This window comes from Podarcis liolepis (genome assembly GCF_965112155.1).
Source record: "Podarcis liolepis genome assembly, chromosome: 10".
Lineage (NCBI taxonomy): Eukaryota > Metazoa > Chordata > Lepidosauria > Squamata > Lacertidae > Podarcis > Podarcis liolepis.
In genome coordinates this window covers 72,087,959-72,105,949 of record NC_139562.1, presented here as the reverse complement: position 1 = coordinate 72,105,949, position 17,991 = coordinate 72,087,959, and the positions used below count along the sequence as shown (strand labels likewise).

Genomic DNA, 17,991 nt, shown 5'->3' with positions numbered 1-17,991 from the left:
TACTGTTTCTTAAAAATTCTTAAAATTTCTGTAGATAGTTATTGACAGAACACTTAAATGTTATGAATCAAAGCCAGGAAATCCTTTTTTAAAGTGTCAGTTTTTTATGATGGGAATAGTGTGGCAGCTGCTGTTCCATGGCTTCATCCATCCCATGTCAATCTAGTAAACTTAAGAATATAAAATTGTCGCACGGGAAGAACTATGCCACTATTGCCTCCTCTCATCCAGCATGAGCGTAATGGACTTTTCCACACAATTGCTTTCTTCTGATGTAATTTTTACATGTGATTGAGGGAAAAGGAAGAAAGAAACTATGTCGCTTAAGACCCAGTCCTTTAAAGAAGCTGTAACATGATGCATGCTGTAGGCATTAACTGTTTTCTCTGCCTAGATGGCGTCAAAGAAATACTGGGAGAGCAGAGTTCAAATCCCCAGTTGGGCATTAAGCTCACTGGGTAGTCTTGGGCGAGTCATAAAACTCTTCGCCTGCCGACCTCACAGGGTTCTTGCAAGGATAATACTGAGGTGGCGAGAGCCATACATGCCACCTTGAGCTGAAGGAATACAAATGCAATAAATAAAAGAAATTAACTTCTTACTAGCTTCATGTGCAGCAACTTGCTCTGTAGACATTAGCAGACGTTTACTCTCTCAAAGCCATTAAGGATTCAGATTACTGCTGAGATGGAGAACCTGTGGCCCTTCAGCTGTTGTGGAACAACTCACTGTGCTGGCTGGGGGCTGCTGGGAGCCATGACTCCAACAACTAGAAGGCCACAGCTTCCTCACCGATGCAGTCCTAATGTCTGCTTTTAGAAGCACAGGAGCAGGCCAGACTTGTGCTTGGGGTGAGCTAGCCATCCTTGGTCTTTTCTTGTGCTATGACTGCCACAGGTTCCCCAAAACCAATGTTATCAGTTTTGAAAGTATTAATTTAAAGGTGTTATAAGTAAGGAACATTGTTTTACTTCACATGTTTTTTAAATAATTTTCAGATTGCTTAAGACTTGAAGGGTAATCTAAGGTAAGAACTGAAAAGGGCAATGCCTTCCATTTAATCATTCTTATACCATCCCAGTAAAGCAGGCATGCCTAAAATGCTAAATGATTAATATAGGATTGCTCAGCCTAATTAGAAATATTTCTGAGTGCCTTCACTGAACTCCATTATGCTATCTTGGAACCAAACATCCCCTTTACTCCCAACACACAAGCAGGTAAAAAGCTGACAAACACCTTAACACCAAATACACCTTAACAATTAAATCAAAGCCACGCCCACACAATTTGGGACCAGAAATCATTTCCCATCTAAGAAGTTTGTTTTTATATATCTGAACCATGGCCTATTTCTGAATAATAGATTACAATTTAATTTAACATGCTGAAATGGCTGCTAGTCAAAGAATCAAATTTGATGCCAAATTCAGAAGGGGGATTAGTGTCTGAGCTCAAAATCCAGGAAGGAGCCAGAGTGTTGATTTTTGGCTCGACCAAGTGCTTTTAACAACCAGCAAAAAGTAGCTGAAACAACAGGGAGCAGTTTTAATTTAGGAATAAACATCACCAACAAAAAATTGGCTTATTAGACATATAACATATTTTTCTGAAAAACCAAGTTTATTCTTAAACAATTGTTCGCATGCTTCCCTCTCCCATCACCCCACAATTCAAAAGCTGTGCTGGCCAATACGGAGTTGCAATCAAGAATACTATCTTTGTATACTGTAATGGGTATGAGTTACTTGTGCGTAAGCTGGTGCCTTTCTCGGTTAATTTGCCTTGTTAAAACTTTCTGACTGCACAGCCCCTTCTCATGGTGGCTGCCTCAGTCACTGGCAGAATCCGTCAGTGGGCGTTTCTTGAACCTCTTCCAGCATAAAAGTTGTTTGACACCCAGTCTCCTCCTCTCACTGCGCGGGAGTCTTCTGCGCAGGGAAGGCGTGGGTAGCGGAGGACCTGGGCTCTCCTCACTGATGTCCAGTGAAGAGTCCTGGAGCCCTCTCTCCACTTCCCCCGTCTGCCTCCCTTTATCCCCGGTGTTGCGCTGATTGGCTTCCCCCTCTACTGAGCTGTTTCTCCCCCTGCTGCTGGGTCCTTCGCCAGCATCATCTGGGAGCCTCCCCTTCGCCTCTCGCTCCGATGTCAGTTCCCTGACATATACAAAGCACAAAAGAATGCTATCTTTATAGCTTTAACAGTGTTGCAGGGCTACTTCCCCTTCTGTAACTGTTTTGATCTCAGGTATTAGCTGTGATACAGTGGTGCCTCGCAAGACGAAAATAATTCGTTCCGCGAGTCTTTTCGTCTTGCGATGTTTTTCGTCTTGTGAAGCATGGTCCGTCGCAACTGTGCCTCTTCAAGCGGCTTTAAAAAAAAGCGCAAGACGTTTTCGTCTTGCGAAGCAAGCCCATAGGGAAATTCGTCTAGCGAAGCAACGCAAAACCGAAAAACCCTTTCCTCTAGCGAGTTTTTTGTCTTGCGAGGCATTCGTCTTGCGGGGCACCACTGTAGTTGGCAGGGTGTCTATTCCCCTTTGCAACAGGGTTTTACTTAATGTATCAGCCTTCATATCCACTATGCAGTAAGAGAACTAATGGAGAGAGCCCAGTGTGGACTGGACTGTACAAACACCCTGTAGCCATGTTGCTAATGAAAACAGCTGCAGCCTGTCTTTCTGTATAGCCCAGTTTAGATTTAGGTTTCTTGTGCCATTCAATACACAAAAGATTATCTGCAGCCCCGTCTATAGCAATACATGTTTAAATTGCACACACTAACCCAAACAACTGATCACGGACAATCATACTTAAATCTTTACAGTGGTGCCTCGCAAGACGAAATAAATTCGTTCCGCGAGTTTTGTCGTCTTGCGATTTTTTTTCGTCTTGCGAAGCACGGTGTCGGGAAAGTTTTGGAAAAGCTTCAAAAATCACCAGTCTTTAAAAACCTCAAAAAAGGCTACCACACCGCGTTCTATGAGTTGCTCCTCGAAGTCAAGTTGCAACTGTATTAACAGTGTTAAGAAAAAGGAAACAAATTTGCAAGACATTTCCGTCTTGCGAAGCGAGCCCATAGGGAAAATCGTCTTGCGAAGCAGCTCAAAAAACAAAAAACCCTTTCGTCTTGCGAGTTTTTTGTCTTGCGAGGCATTCGTCTTGCGAGGTACCACTGTATTTCTTATTATCTAGGACGGGTATAAGCAGTTCAGCATTTTAGATAGCATTTTATTTACGGAATGTGCTTTATAACCTTTTTAGCCTCAAAACAATTGTGTGGGGCAGATCTCTGTTACCCTCAACTGCCCCTTCTTTAATGGAATTAAGGGCCCATTGTTGCTCTATAACATACCCAGACAGTTTATCACTGTTCTGTCATTAAAACCAAGACACTGTGTCCAACAACACATGTCTTTATGCAGCACTCTCCTAAAGTACAATCTCCTAAAAAGTTTTAATGTATCTAAAAGCACACCTGAAAACAAAACCCAGGTAAAAAAAAATACTGTGTTTCTCCAGAGGGAATCAAAAACATTTTAAAATTCATTTTTTTTACAAAGACCTTACTATTAGTTGGAAATGAAGTCTTGCTTTATTTGATCCTAGAGTAAAAAGGGATTTGGGACAAATGATTTACACATTTAATATAATATTGAGATTTTCTATTTTTATAGAAAAGTGCTAAAAATAGGGGAAAAACAAAAAAGCAACTGAAGTTTGAATCAATTTGAATCAAGAATAAAATGTTTATGCAACATAACAAAATATAATTCTTAGATTCCATTTTCACTGCCGGCTGGCTTTCCCATTTTCTGTTGTTTCCATTCTGAAACAAAGCAAATAAACAAACAAATAAATTTTGCCTTAAGAACATTCTAGTAATTATTTAAAAAAAAAGGCTTTCCCCCGCCCCAGATTTTTCTATTTACAACGAAATTGATTAGTACGTTTCAAAAATATTTATGCTATATTTATTCCTAGACTAAACCTGACCCAACTGCATGCATAACTAATTGCCAAAATAACACGTGTGTCTCTTAACCTTTCATCATTATTTTGAGACTGCTGAAGAACAAGATAAACTGAGGAAAACAAGTTTGCTTACTCCAATTTTGTTTTGCTTACTAAAACCCTGTTTCTGATTGTCAGTTTGCATTTCTTGGTGCAGAAAGTATTGATCTGATGTGTAGAGATCTTTCCTATTCTAATTAATTCAAGAGGGTTCTGGAAGTTTCTCTATGTGAAAGAAGCAAGCAGAAAGTTCATGATGTTTGGGTTATACCTTCAGAGAAGCTGAGTTCAGCTGGTTTAAACTGGTTCTCTTATCTCTTCTGTCAAGGTCATGTTGACTATAAAAATAGGCCAGATGGGAGTCTGGGTTTCACTTTCTCTTTCTATCTCTTTTCCTTCTGTGCAGTGTTCTGTACATAGTATGTTTAGTGTTAAGGTTTATTGTAAGTCTTATTATAAGTTATTGTAAGCTTAAGTGAAGTCTGCTGCAACTGGATTTCTTATGGATTGTGCCAATCCTGAATGTATTGGATTTGTGACCATTATGCTCATTTGCCTTCAGTAGCAGTAAAGCTCTACTGGATCAAATATTAATTGCCTCTGGTCATTTTCTGGGAATCCTGCAACATGTTTAAGTTTTTACTCTGCTAACTATATGCTGCAATCTGCTCTGGATCAATACTGAGTAGAATTCCATGACACTGATATAATTATAAATATGATATTCAGACAGTTTTTGGCTAGTAAAAAAAATCACATCAAGTAACATGCTATTTAGTAGTACAAACCCGTTCTCGTCTTTAAGATGTTGATATAACTCAGCTTTGTTGTTGACAGAGTTCAAGCGACCAGTAAATTCCTGATGTTTCCTAGAATTTGCCGTGTTAATTCTGTTGCTCCATAAAGACAGGAGAGAAACTGGCCCTAAGTTTGGTAAACACAATTTAAGTACGTTCAATAGTTTTCATTCAAAAACTCACACAACAAGCAGCATACATGTTACAGATACATGAACACAGCTTTCCCCTTTGTTCATATTTCACCAGCAGTGGATCCAGGATAAATAGCACCATCATTTCTAACAGACCAGGGAATATCTAAAAGCAACCCACATTTAATTCAGAGACAAAATCCAAAATTAAGTATCAGTATAATTCATCACAGGGACAACAAAGCCTCCAGACTTTCATCAACCCAACTGGTTTCTCACAACACTAGTTTCTCAATGAAAGTACAAAACAATAACGATTTTACTTCATAACTAGGGACAGACATTTTTCACAATTATAGTCAAACCTCGGTTACTGAATGGCTCTGTTTTGGAACGTTTCGGCTCCCAAATGCTGAAAACCTGGAAGTAAATGCTTCTGTATTCAAACGTTTTTTGGAAGCCAAACGTCTGACGTGGCTTCTGCTGGGTGCAGGAAGCTCTTGCAACCAATCCGAAGCCGCACCTCAGTTGTCACACATTTTGGAAGCCAAACGGGTTTCCAAGAACAGATTAAGTTTGACAACCGAGGTTTGACTGTAAGTGAAAAAGCTCTGCCAGTTGTATTATTTCTGTCACCTCTTAGTCATATTTTGTAGACACAAGGATGTTGTTTATTGCCGTTCTATCAGTGTAACACCCTGATCAGCAACAATGGGTCACTGAGTTGGGAAAAGGAAATGTGGTCTGGTCCTTCCTTGTGCTGGCAAGGCCACCTGCCACTGTTCTCAAGCAGCAGTGGGCAGTTTCTTTGGCATCAAGATGGTAGAGTTGGAAGGGACCAAGTGGGTCACCAAGTCCAACATGCTGCAATGCAAGAATCTTTTGCCCAAATTGGGGCTTGAACACACAACCCTGAGATTCAGAGTCTCAAGTTCTAATGACTGAGCTATCTAGGGAAGTTCTTTGGCATCAAGATGAGAGGGAAGAATGCGTGGTGAAGAGATTCTTCTGCATAGCCCTTTGGCAATGCTGATTCCTATCTTGCAAAGACAGAAATGGCTCACAAAGCTGAAAGGGAAAGGGGAACAGGAAAGTACGTACAGTGGTGCCCCGCAAGACGAATGCCTCGCAAGACGGAAAACTCACTATACAAAAGAGTTTTCCGTTTTGGAGGTGCTTCGCAAAACGAATTTCCTATGGGCTTGCTTCGCAAGACGACAATGTCTTGCGAGTTCCTGCTGGTTTTTTTCCCTCCCCCCCCCTTTTCTAAGCCGCTAAGCCGCTTATCAGCTGATCCGATCAGCAGATAAGCCGCTAAAAGCCGCTAATAGCGCTAATCCGCTAATCCTTCAATGGGCTTGCTTCGCAAGACGAAAAAACCGCTAGACGAAGAGAATCACAGAATGGATTCTTTTCGTCTTGCGAGGCACCACTGTAAGCAACAGGATCCCTCCTGCTGCCATGCCTTCAAAGGCATGGGGGGGGGCGTCACCGCTGTTGCCCTGGGTATATTTTTTTGAGGGGGCACAGCAATCTTATCCCTGTTTACCTAGGAGCAAGTCTCACTGAACTCAATACATAGGATGCTGCTGAAAATGAATTGGGTTGGGGGGATTGAGATTGAGGCTAAACCTGATTTGAAGGGGGGCTTGAAGGAAGGCTATTTATTTTTGTGCTCTGTTTTGTTGTGCAAGTTTTCTCCTGCCTCCTTGCAAAAGATATTTCATCAGGAGCTGAAAGGTACTACCTCCTGAATGGTAAATTGGGATTCTTACAGGAAATTCAAGGAAACAACGACACACGCTTTATACAGAAAATATAGCATTTCAGAAAGAAACCTTAATCTTCATACAGCAATGTGTATGTATATTCCTGTGTTAATTGGGACTGCCTAGTAAATTATTTCTTCTTATTCTTCATTACATTTTTATGCCACATTTTCTCCAAAGGAGCTCAAGATGGTGCACATGGTTCTCCTCCCCATTTTATCCTCACAACAACGCTGTGAAATGGGCTAGGCTGAGAGATGGTGAGTGGCCCAAGGTCACCCAGGGAGCTTCATTGCCAGGTGGGGGGTCCAAAACTCTAACCATTGCGAGCACTGCTTAGCTTTGTAAAGCTAAGCAGGGTCTGGTATGGTTGGTTTCTAATTGGGTGGGGGAGAGCATGTTAAGAATTCCTGCCTTGCAGGTTGGACTAGATGACCCTTGAGGTCACTTCCAACTCCACAATTTGATGATTCTAAGTTTTGTAGGGTCTTTAAAAGACTGGTCATTGCAAAAAGCACATTGGGCTGGTGTTGTGAATCAGTATGTTAAGCTTTTTAATTAACCCCTTTTGAGGTTGCAAATAAATGTTTGTGTTAGGCCATCACCCCGTTCACCCTCTGCCCAGTCCATGGGGGGGGGGGAGAGTGCAGCACTTGTCCCCCCCCCCCCCTGTGCTAGACCACTTACATGCCTCTCTCCCCACAAGAACACTTGTTACATGGCAGTACTTCTTTGCAGAGAAATTTAAGAATATTTGTGTCGCTTCTTCTGAAGGCATCCTGCAAGCAGAGTTTGCATTCTGTAGCCCCAGATATACGATTCTTTCATTCACTTTGATTAAAACAACATTGGCAGCATCCAGCAGATATACAGGCCTGTGTCTTGTTGAAGTTATTCTTCTTCCACCCAAACAAGCAAGTTTTCTAGTTATTTACAGCACAAAAGTCACTCTAACCTTTACACTTTACAAAGAATTTTTTTATTCTCCAAGGTTACTGGGTGGTATTGTTGTTGTTTTAAAAAGCTTAATGTTAGGTCACACATGATGATGCACCTCAAATCAGTTTTTAACTTTTCTTTCTTTCTTTTTTTTAAAAAAACCCTATTTGGCAATTATTCAAAATCTACCTTTAGTTTTTTCAATGGTTGGAATTTCATCCACTGCAACAAGGGGCTTTTTGTTTGGTGGCTCAGGAGAATCAGGTGAATCTTTTATTACTTCTGCCTCTGCTAGTTCCTCTTTTTCACGCTCTAATAAGCCTTTTAACCTGCGGAAATAAATAAAAAGAATTACCACTGCAATTTCAACACCAACAGTTCCATTTAGTAAGTTGTGAGACAGTGATATTACCTAGAGAATCAAAGAATGGGCCAAAAACGCTGGAGACTTGCGCTGAAAAGAGGTTGTTATTTAACAAACTATGTTGGGAAGAAATTAGAATTAAATCTATGGACAGCAAATTACTATATTTCTGTTACTTTTGAAGCATGAATAACTGCTTAATTTGTTTTTGTTTTTTATTAAAGCCAGCTTTTCTTTCTTTTTTAGTTTAACTTTTCAGTTCCCAGTGTGTGTAAACACACAAACATTCATGAGGTAAGCACATTATGCTTGTAGGCAAATTGTAGAATACACATTCCACAAACACTTCTTGAGACTTGGAACTAGCATGAACCTCAAGTAAAAGGTAAGGGCAGATGTAGCCTGGGTTCTCCCCTCTGCTGATGGGGGGTTCTTGAACAATTTTTTAAAGATACTAATACTTTCTGGAGAGCTCCCATTCCATGCTTTGGGCTTCATACTAGAGTCTCCTTGCAACAGGCCAAAATCAACTCTTTCTAATGGTGCTGAGACAAAGAAAATCGGCCTGTCACTCCTGCCGTTTATAAAAATATAAAACCTGAAATAAAATTCTATTGATACTGATAAAGCACCTTTCCGATTCCTGCCAGGATTTTTCTGGTTCATAGTCTTTTCCTGCTTTCTCTGACTTTTCTTCTTTTTCTTCTCTTTTCCTCCCCCGTTTCTTGCGCTCCTCTTCTTCAGGTGGTTTGCTTCTGCAAGCCAGAAGGCACTCCAAAACTCGTTGATGTTTATCCGAGTTGGCTATGTGTGCTCTAACAAGAGTCTCCAGTTCATTCCACATGATCCTGTACTGTTCATCTCTATTGAAAAAGACAACATGATTTGATTCTTATCTACACAAATTCTCCAATCTCAAGTATCTAATTTATCATCACTTCTATTTTAAGACTTCTAGATTCATTTCAACAATTTATTCTGGAATGGACAAACTTCTGAGTAAAAAATAATTTTTAATGCAATACCTTTGATGTATGTGGTGCATTGCACAATAAATGAGTAAAAAGGAGAGGAGCAAGCTGGTAACTTCTGCTTTCGAAATATAATTTGAGTTAAATGTACCAAAAAGTCATATTTACCTTTTAGGGCCCTTTCCTCTTGTTCCAACTGTTGATATTGGCAGTGGGTCATTTTTTCTTTCCATGTCTACTAAATTGTAAATTGTTTTCTGACAATTGAGGACATCTTCATCTGTCAATGCTTCCTTCACAATAACACTGGCCAATGGCACTACCTATGAGATCAAAAGAAAACAGACGTTCTTCATGAACACAAGAAAAACTTGCTGAATCAAGCCCATCTAGTCCAGCATTCTGTTCTCACAGTGAACAAGCAGCTGCCTGTGGGGAACCCGCAACCAGGACCCAATGTGGTTTCCACCAACTGGTATTCTGAAGCCTCTGACCGTGAAGACAGAGCAACTCCATAAGGGAGAGCCTTATCCTCCATGAACTTGATGGCAGTGAAATCATTATATGCTGAAGAGTTAACAATGCAAGTAACCAGCAGGAAGCCATAAATTGGTTTTATTAAGACACCCAAATTCATTCCATCTAATAGCTCGGTGCCCTTGTCCTGACAAAAATGGAGCCAAAATGGGTTCAAGGAGGAGTCCGCTTGCTTGGAGGAACCTCAAGTTTTAAAGAAGTATAAATAATAATGATAATAAAATCATTAAGAGGGGGCAATCTCTCCCTCAAACTAAAAAGATCAAATAGCACTGAATACGTTCAGTGAACCCTAGAAACCACACAATACCAGAAGGGGGAAAAAACCCTGAAAACTTGGGAGGTGTAGAAAGAACAGTGAACTTGATTGTCTGAGCCCCCCAAAAGCTTAAGAGTATTCTTGTTAAGGGCTGAGGAGATATTGTAATATTTTGAAAGTACCCACGTGTATAGATTAATATTAAGCAAACATTAAATGCATAATGCATTCCCAACCATATTTAATTGCCTATTACCATGTCAAATGTGGTTTAAAAACAATCCATAGTCACCTACTGCTTGCATGTTGAATATAGTCGTCTGTGAGATGATCATGGGCCAGTAGCGAGTATGCTTCTCTAGTTGATCTTTGGCTCGCTCCAAGGGAATCTCAAAACTTTCATCACTCTTGTATCTGGGTTCCAGAAAAGGAGTAAGCCTGTTTTCCCGCATAAATTCACCAAAATCCTAAATAAACAAACAAGATAAAAGGAGAATTTTTCCTAACATTTCATGATTACTGCTCAATTATAATATCCCGTCTGATCATCATATATTACATGCAACTTAGCTTAAATAGGCTTTTTTAGTTTTCAATATCAGTGCCAAATCTTACAGTTGTTACCAGCAGGGAAAGTTTAGCTGCACAAAGTTTTGAAAAGTTTTGAAACATTCACACATTAAGTTGCTAAAATATTGACCAGAATTTTTTTAATGAAGCCATTTCAGATCCTGTAAGCGTTGCTCAAGATTCAAGCAACACCCATTTAAAGCTGAGATCACATAGCACAAAATGGCACAGTGAAGAAGAAAAGTTGTGTTTTGTGAGCTTCAGAGTGGATGTTGTTGACTGGAATTTCTTGAAGTACTGTACAGTGGTACCTTGGTTTAGGAACTTAATCCATTCCGGAAGTCCGTTCTTAAACCAAAGTGTTCTTAAACTAAGGCATGCTTTCCCATAGCTGCGGGGGACTCAATTTACAAATGGAACACACTCAACAGGAAGTGAAACATGTTCTTATTCCAAGGCAAAGTTCATAAACCAAAACACCTACTTCCGGGTTTGCAACGTTCTTAATCCAAGTTGTGCATAAACTAAGCTGTTCTTAAACCAAGGTACCACTGTATAGTTAATGCTACGATAAAGCTGGATTTTGGGCCAAGGACAACTGAGACCTCCGATTATAATAGACCCAAATCAGTTTAAAAACCAACCATTTATTGCTTGCCCTGATCCCACAAAAACCTGTTGGTGGCCCCAATTTCAGTCCAGAGGAATGAAAACTAAGGTTGCCTTCAAAGTCCAGGTTATTCTGTCATTCCTCAAAGGAGGAATTAATCAGTTTCACTTTTTCTTGAAATTTCTAGAAAAGTAGGCCCAGCTTCCTTTTTCCCTGTCCCTTGATTATAAGCTCCCCTCCGTGACATTCATACAAGGGTTCTGCCTAGCTTTGTGGCTGTGAGAGGATAATGGCTTAAAGAAAAAAGACATAAAGACATTTACCGTAATCCTGTAGTCTGTGACTCTGCCGCCACATCCTTCACTGATTGAAGGAGGATCTTCCAAAATGGATCGAGAACTGCTTAGAACATGCAGGAAAATCTCTCCTCCGTGGCTGCTAAGCATATGACTCATTACTTTAGAGCCAGACTTCCGTGGTTGTTCCAACAACACAGAACGACCTATTGAAAGAGAAATTGATTCATTAGTTACCCAGCTTAAAAATTCTACAAGATACCTGGTTATCCAGTTGTATTTTTAAAAGGGACATTAAATTATTTGTAGGAAAGGACATTTCCATTTGTTTGCATTATTCAAAGATTTTTTTTTTGCCTACTTTCTGAAATTGATCCCACCCCCCTCTTTCTCCTGCCTCCTGCTTGCCCATCCCACCCCTTAGCAGCCAAGTGAAGTTTTTTGATACTGGAAGAAGCTGACCAAGAATATCATTGAGCTAGTAGATTATGCAAGCACAAATTACATTTTAAAACAAATATTTATATCAATCACTTGCTGGAAAAGTAAACTTACAAGCTTTGGAAATTGTGTCTTAAGAGTGGGAAACATTGGACTCCCGGCTCTGATCGGGAGGAATTTGCCCCGTGGGAATTTGGGTCTGTACCGCCACGGCGAAGGCGGAGACCTGTAAAAATCACAGGCGGGAGAAGCCTGTGAACGTGGGATTCAGCGGGCACCTTTTGCGCCTCCCCTACTCGCAGGGAAATCCGGTTTCAGGGATCCGGAGCTATGTGGGGTGAGTGGCGCGGTGCTTCGAATTGTCTGCTTCTTCCACGGAGCGAAGCCGCATAGCTGTTGTCGGAGAGCACTGACTTTTTCCTGTGGACAATTTGACTCTAAAGTAATTACCCATGAGTAGAGCTGAATTGGGAAGAATTGGATTTTTAAACGTTTAATCTGGCATCGAAACGGGGAGGTTCAATACAGGAAGTCCGCCTCCCCCTTTTGTAGATAAACTGAAGCAAGGAGGTTGCAAACTAAAGTCTTGGAAAGCCTTTTGTAAAAGACTAAATTTCCATCGGTAAAGAACTAAACCCCCCCTTTTTGGAGACAGGAGAAGAGGGGGGGAAGTGGTGGACTGAATATGCCTGTAGGAGAGAGTTAAGAGAGTTAAAATACCGCCGCTCTGACCCTGGAAACGGGCTGCTAGCAGGATTGATGTTTTTTGGAACGTCCATTGACAGCGTTTAGAACGTTCATTGACAGGTAGCTAAACAAAAGAATACATTGTTTCTACTGTCTCAGGTTGTTTTCAAAAAAAGGAGGAAAGTAACTGAAAATTGAAACTAACTTTGGATTATTGAAACTGTGTTTAAAAGAGGACATACTGACCGATACAAATAGAAACTGTTTTCCCCTAGTGGAAGCTTTTGAAATTGGTTACTTTACAGGAGCTGGGCTAGGGGAATTTCCAGCTGCAAGATAAAAAAGTGTGAGACTTTGGAATTGACCTTGAATCTCTTAAGTGTTATGGCAAATGGAAAGGAAAAAACAGACGGGATGTCGACAGAAGAGGCCTTAGTGGCTGCATTATTGAAAATAAACGATTCGCTGGAACAACTTCACAAGAAACCAGACGTGATAAATGTGAAAATGGATGCTGCAAATATTGAAATTGACTTAATCGTAGAAAGTTTAAATAACTTGGGACAAAAGGTGAATACCAGTTCAGAAACCACCCAGAAACTGACACAGGAATCTACTCTGATACGGCAAACTGCAAATGAAGTCAGGGAAAAAACCCTTGCTGCTGAATCTGAAGCAATACAACTGGAGAGAAGAGTCCCATCCATACAAAGGCAACCTGATGAACATAAGCTGACATTCGTTCTGATTGAACTTAAAGAAGAACAGATGAATTTGAGGACCAGAGCCCTATCTGAACTGGAAAAGGAAAGCTTGACAGAGTTTCAGGAGGCGACAGGACTAACATCAGTTGAGAAAGAGAGGTATTTGGGGGTTAGTATGACCGCCAAAAATGTGAATCTGTTGAAGGATAACTGTGAAGGATGTTGGATTGAAGAGAAGGGGGATTTGGAAATATGGACAAATCAGAAGTTGTTACTGTTGGGCCGAGTTACTATGGTGGGGATGAGGGCTGCTGTGTTGCTGGGGATGTTGCTTTTGTTTCAAACATTGCAAGCTTTGGATGGGATGGTTTGTTTCAGGAGGTGGCAGAGGGATGTTTCTATAGTTGTTTGGCAGGGCAGGAAGCCTCGAGTAAAACTTAAGATATTGATGGATACCAAAGAAGGAGGTGGACCTGCCCTGCCAGACCTTTAAATTTCGTTGTGAACCATCTGCTTTTTGCTGGTTGAGAGAATGGCTGCTTCTTGAAAGCACTGAAGTGCTAGACAATGGCAGACGAAGTTGATGGACTATATGGAATTGGTGGAAATGACTGGCAAGATCCGAGACCAGGGAGAAGAGTCGGTGGAAGAAGATTGGAAAAAGTTTAAAGACTATTTATAGAAATATTGTAAAATTAAGGAATGTTAGAAAAATGTTGGAATGAAGTTATATGGCTTTAGTAGAAATGTCATAAGGAATTAAGTATAAATAGATTAATAGAAAATTAAAGGAAAAATAAGGCAAGAATGTGTTAAGATAATTATAGGATAGAAAACAGAGTAAGGTGGAAAGGAATTGCTGAAACAATTAATAGAAGTGGAATACAAAAAGGGAGGTGTGAGGAGGTCGCTGGAAATAAGTGAATGAAATATAAGATATTGAAAATGTTTGAGGTGTTTTTAAATTGTTTTTGTTTGTTTTGTTAGTCCATGTAGCGTTTTTGTATTGTATTTGTATTGTTTTTTCTCTTTTCTTTTTTGTTTGTAGTGTTGTGTTGAAAATGTTGAAAAAGTAATAAATATCATTTAAAAAAAAATAAGAGTGGCAAACATTATGCTGAAATTAAAATCGTGGCTTCAGTTATGTGGCATACACCTAAAGGTAAAGGTAAAGGTAAAGGTATCCCTGCCCGTACGGGCCAGTCTTGCCAGACTCTAGGGTTGTGCGCTCATCTCACTCTATAGGCCGGGAGCCAGCGCTGTCCGCAGACACTTCCGGGTCACGTGGCCAGCGTGACAAGCTGCGTCTGGTGAGCCAGCGCAGCACACGGAACGCCGTTTACCTTCCCGCTGGTAAGCGGTCCCTATTTATCTACTTGCACCTAGAGGTGCTTTTGAACTGCTAGGTTGGCAGGCACTGGGACCGAACGACGGGAGCGCACCCCGCCGCGGGGATTCGAACCGCCGACCATGCGATCGCCAAGTCCTAGGCGCTGAGGTTTTGCCCACAGCGCCACCCGCGTCCCCAAATACACCTAAGCAGTTTAAATTCCAACCTCTGTCCCTAACAGTTACTATCTCTGTCCTTGGTATTAAAATCAGGCTTGGGATTAACCCAGGAGCATCATTTTATATTTGTGACTGTTTGGTACACTAGCAGAAGCCAATGTTGAAAAGCAGCTTATGGTTTGTCTGGAAGGTGTGGAGAAAAAAAACACCTGCTTCAAGAAAACAAGAGCTGTATCAAACTAAACCCTTGTATGGACAGAACTTCTGTGAGTGCACCTTAACTTGCCCTCCCCCTCTTCCCCAGTCTCCCCTGGATTCCCCCCAAACTTCAGGAGCAGATTGGGAAGAGGGGTGAAGTTGCATTGTGCTCACAAAATTCCTTCAAGCATGCAGTGATTTAGTTGGATACAATCCTAAGAATCACAAGTGTACTTAATTGTACAGCTCATGGCATCATGGCCAGAGTTCTTAACACAATGAGACATTTTCCACATTCAAATAATCAAGGAAATCCTACCAGAGACAAAAGCAAATCTTTAGTGGGAAGCAGCCCACATTTTAGGCAAGGCAACATAGATATTGCAAGCAGAAGTTACACTTCCTGAATCTATGCAACTATCAAGATTATAAATAAGCACTTGTGTATTATGATCAGACAATTTGACTGACTACTGTACAAAGTTTCCATTTTGTAAGGCCCCAGCCAGGATGCTCTGGGGGGGGGGGGCACCAAGTATGGGGGGCTCTGGGTGCCTGGGGTCTTGCAAGGCCTTGGACAGCATCTCCAAGGCCTCGAAGATGCTTTCTGAGGCCTTGCAAGAGGCAGATTTCTGGTGGCACCGGAAGTTAGATTCAGACGTCTAGGAAGGCCTCAGACACCATCTCCGATGCCTCTTGCCTCAGAGGTGCTTTCCGAGTTCTTGTGAGGTCTCAGAAGCTAACTTTGGGTACCATCGGAAGTCAGATACTGAGGCCAGGGGGCCCAAGTGAAATGACGTCACATTACAATGTGACATCAGCACGTCACACATGCTGGGCACCCATAACCAGGGGCCTAAGTTGGCGCCTCTGGTGTGTGTGTGTGTGTGTGTGTGCGCGCGCGCGCATGCGCACATGCACACATGTCCACACAACCAAAACTGATATTTGATCAGCTCAGTATCATTAAGGACAGTGGCTTGAAATGGAGGTCAAAGTGTAGCCAACAGAAAGCACTACACAGCTGAGCAGTCAAATGAAAGAGGTCAGGCTCCTCTTATTCATTCCAGACCTGGGCAATCCAGAGACTTCAAACTGCCTACACTTCAAGCAGGTTCCTTGGCCTGAGTGTACACCATTCCAGAAGACTCACTAGGTTAGATTTCACATTGTATAGCTCTGAGTTCAAACCTGAATCCAGAACAATTAAAATAAAATATATTTTTTCAGATTTTTTAGCCAGAAATTATTTTACCGTTAAGGAGAAAGTTGGTAAGGCAAGAAGAAGGCCGACTATTTACATCTACAGGTGATATTCTGAAAGCTCCAGTACAATAATGAAGTTCTAAAGGGGGGGAAAGGGGTGGAGAGGAAGAGAAACTTTAGTTTGATTACAATACAGAAAAAATACCTAATTCATAAAACAAACAAAAATTAAACACCATAGAATGTAATGAACATTAACCACACTACAAAACAAGCAAAACCGATATTGGTGGTAATGTAAAGTGGTATAGAAGCAAAAGCAAACACTGCACACATACATGAAGAATATGTCATTCAGTTGTGCACTAACAGGGGCTTTCATATGCTCCCCAGCACGATAATAGCTTCCAAGTGCATATGGTTCATTTTTGCACATTCTTCAACATCGTTTTGAGATGACGCTTTCATGTAAGCTCACATATTCTCCATTCAACACTCATTAACTGCAGTGTATATCTGATAATTTTAAGTTATTTTGACCCTCTCTTTTTAATTAAAGCTCACAAAATTATAGGAGTTCAGTCATGAAACAAAGATCAAACTGTCATACTTGAAACAAATTAATGTGGCACAGGTTTCCTGACTCTGTGCAATGCATGATCAATGAAAAACAGAAAGGTGGAGGAAAAGAAGAAACAATATTGTTAGCATTATGCAGTTCATGGACATATCAGAGAGAGAGAAAAGGGGCACCTACCAACACTGTTTGTTCTTGGTGTACACCATTTTAAAGTTACAGTTTCTTTTAATGTACCTTCTTTGCTACTACCACCCATATGATTATCACCTGCAAAACAACATTTGAGATAAATGTAAGTACACAATTTAGTAAAACACAGAAAATAATAGAAGTCAATATACAATAGCAAATGAATATCACAACCAATTCATTTGCCTGTCGCCTTGTTGGTGATTAACTCTTTCAAATCCACTGAAATCCTACTTTGACATCTTCAAAGCAATACTCTGCCCTATAACTGCTATATCTGTACTAGATCCCTGGTTTTCCTCAACATTTTCCTCAACATTTAAATTGCATCATCTTTCCCATTTTAAAAATTCCTTTTCACACCTTCTATACCTGTAATTATGTACATAACTGAGGCAACTTGTGTGCCTTCCATTGTTGGGTATCAACCCTGAATTGATACAGCTGGGACCAGAGAGAGGGTCTTCTCCCCTAACCTTATACTGCATACAGCATTAATGTCTCGCATCAAACACAACACATTTGTAGAAAAGACTATGACCTGCAAACAGAGACAATGCACATACTTTTGTAACCCAAGAAAATCTTTAATAAAAAATATGCAAACGAACAATAAGTGGAGTTCTGCTCAGTAAATAGAGCTTTCCCACCTCTTCTTCCTACATCAGCCTTTTAGATCCCAGCAAAGAAGCCACACTCAACAGTTGGGAACCCTTGGAACAATACGGGATATGAAGCTTAAAGATGGGAAATTGGAGGAGGGTTTTTGCTTGTGCAAGAAGCTCCATGGAAGTTAACCAGTAAGCTTTCAAAAAATCATAAATTCTAAAAGCAGTCCCAAAATACAGCCTTAATATCCACAGTTGTAACCATATTATATCTCAGATTATATTATTATATATTATCTATATTATTTGTTCTACTCACCACTTTTTAAAAAGTCTACGTGTGCTTCCTTGTGATGAAGTAGTTCCACATCATAATTGGCAGATGTATTGGCATGCTGCTCTTCCTTTTAAAGAAACACACACAAACGTGTGTGTGAAAGAAGATTAGTTTAAAAAAAGAAACAAAAGAATACAAGGATAATTTTATGTTTTGCCTTTCAATATAAGACTGCAAAAGGAAAAAGAACACTTAGACATGAAAGCATTAATGAGTTGGAATTGAGGAAATTTACTGAGTTATTGACTTCTTTAACGATCTAGCAGCTTATAA

At 40.5% G+C, this 17,991-nt stretch overlaps 1 protein-coding gene across 3 annotated transcripts in view; it reads right to left on the bottom strand.

The window, feature by feature from the left end:
• Positions 1-1,602: 1,602 nt before the first annotated feature.
• The window catches only part of INTS13 (integrator complex subunit 13), a gene marked incomplete at its 5' end in the record, with an annotated part of 33,399 nt that continues 17,010 nt past the window's right edge, over positions 1,603-17,991 (bottom strand). For all 3 annotated transcript variants that reach the window (XM_083464028.1, XM_083464029.1, XM_083464030.1), the window contains 13 exons: positions 1,603-1,728; positions 2,168-2,254; positions 2,510-2,818; positions 3,176-3,828; positions 4,802-4,937; positions 7,842-7,981; positions 8,649-8,879; positions 9,156-9,310; positions 10,080-10,250; positions 11,287-11,465; positions 16,054-16,143; positions 16,762-16,851; positions 17,701-17,785. In XM_083464028.1, the coding sequence (XP_083320154.1) occupies positions 3,789-3,828; positions 4,802-4,937; positions 7,842-7,981; positions 8,649-8,879; positions 9,156-9,310; positions 10,080-10,250; positions 11,287-11,465; positions 16,054-16,143; positions 16,762-16,851; positions 17,701-17,785 (1,317 nt within the window). In that variant the 3' untranslated portion in view covers positions 1,603-1,728; positions 2,168-2,254; positions 2,510-2,818; positions 3,176-3,788. The remainder of the gene's footprint in view (positions 1,729-2,167; positions 2,255-2,509; positions 2,819-3,175; positions 3,829-4,801; positions 4,938-7,841; positions 7,982-8,648; positions 8,880-9,155; positions 9,311-10,079; positions 10,251-11,286; positions 11,466-16,053; positions 16,144-16,761; positions 16,852-17,700; positions 17,786-17,991) is intronic.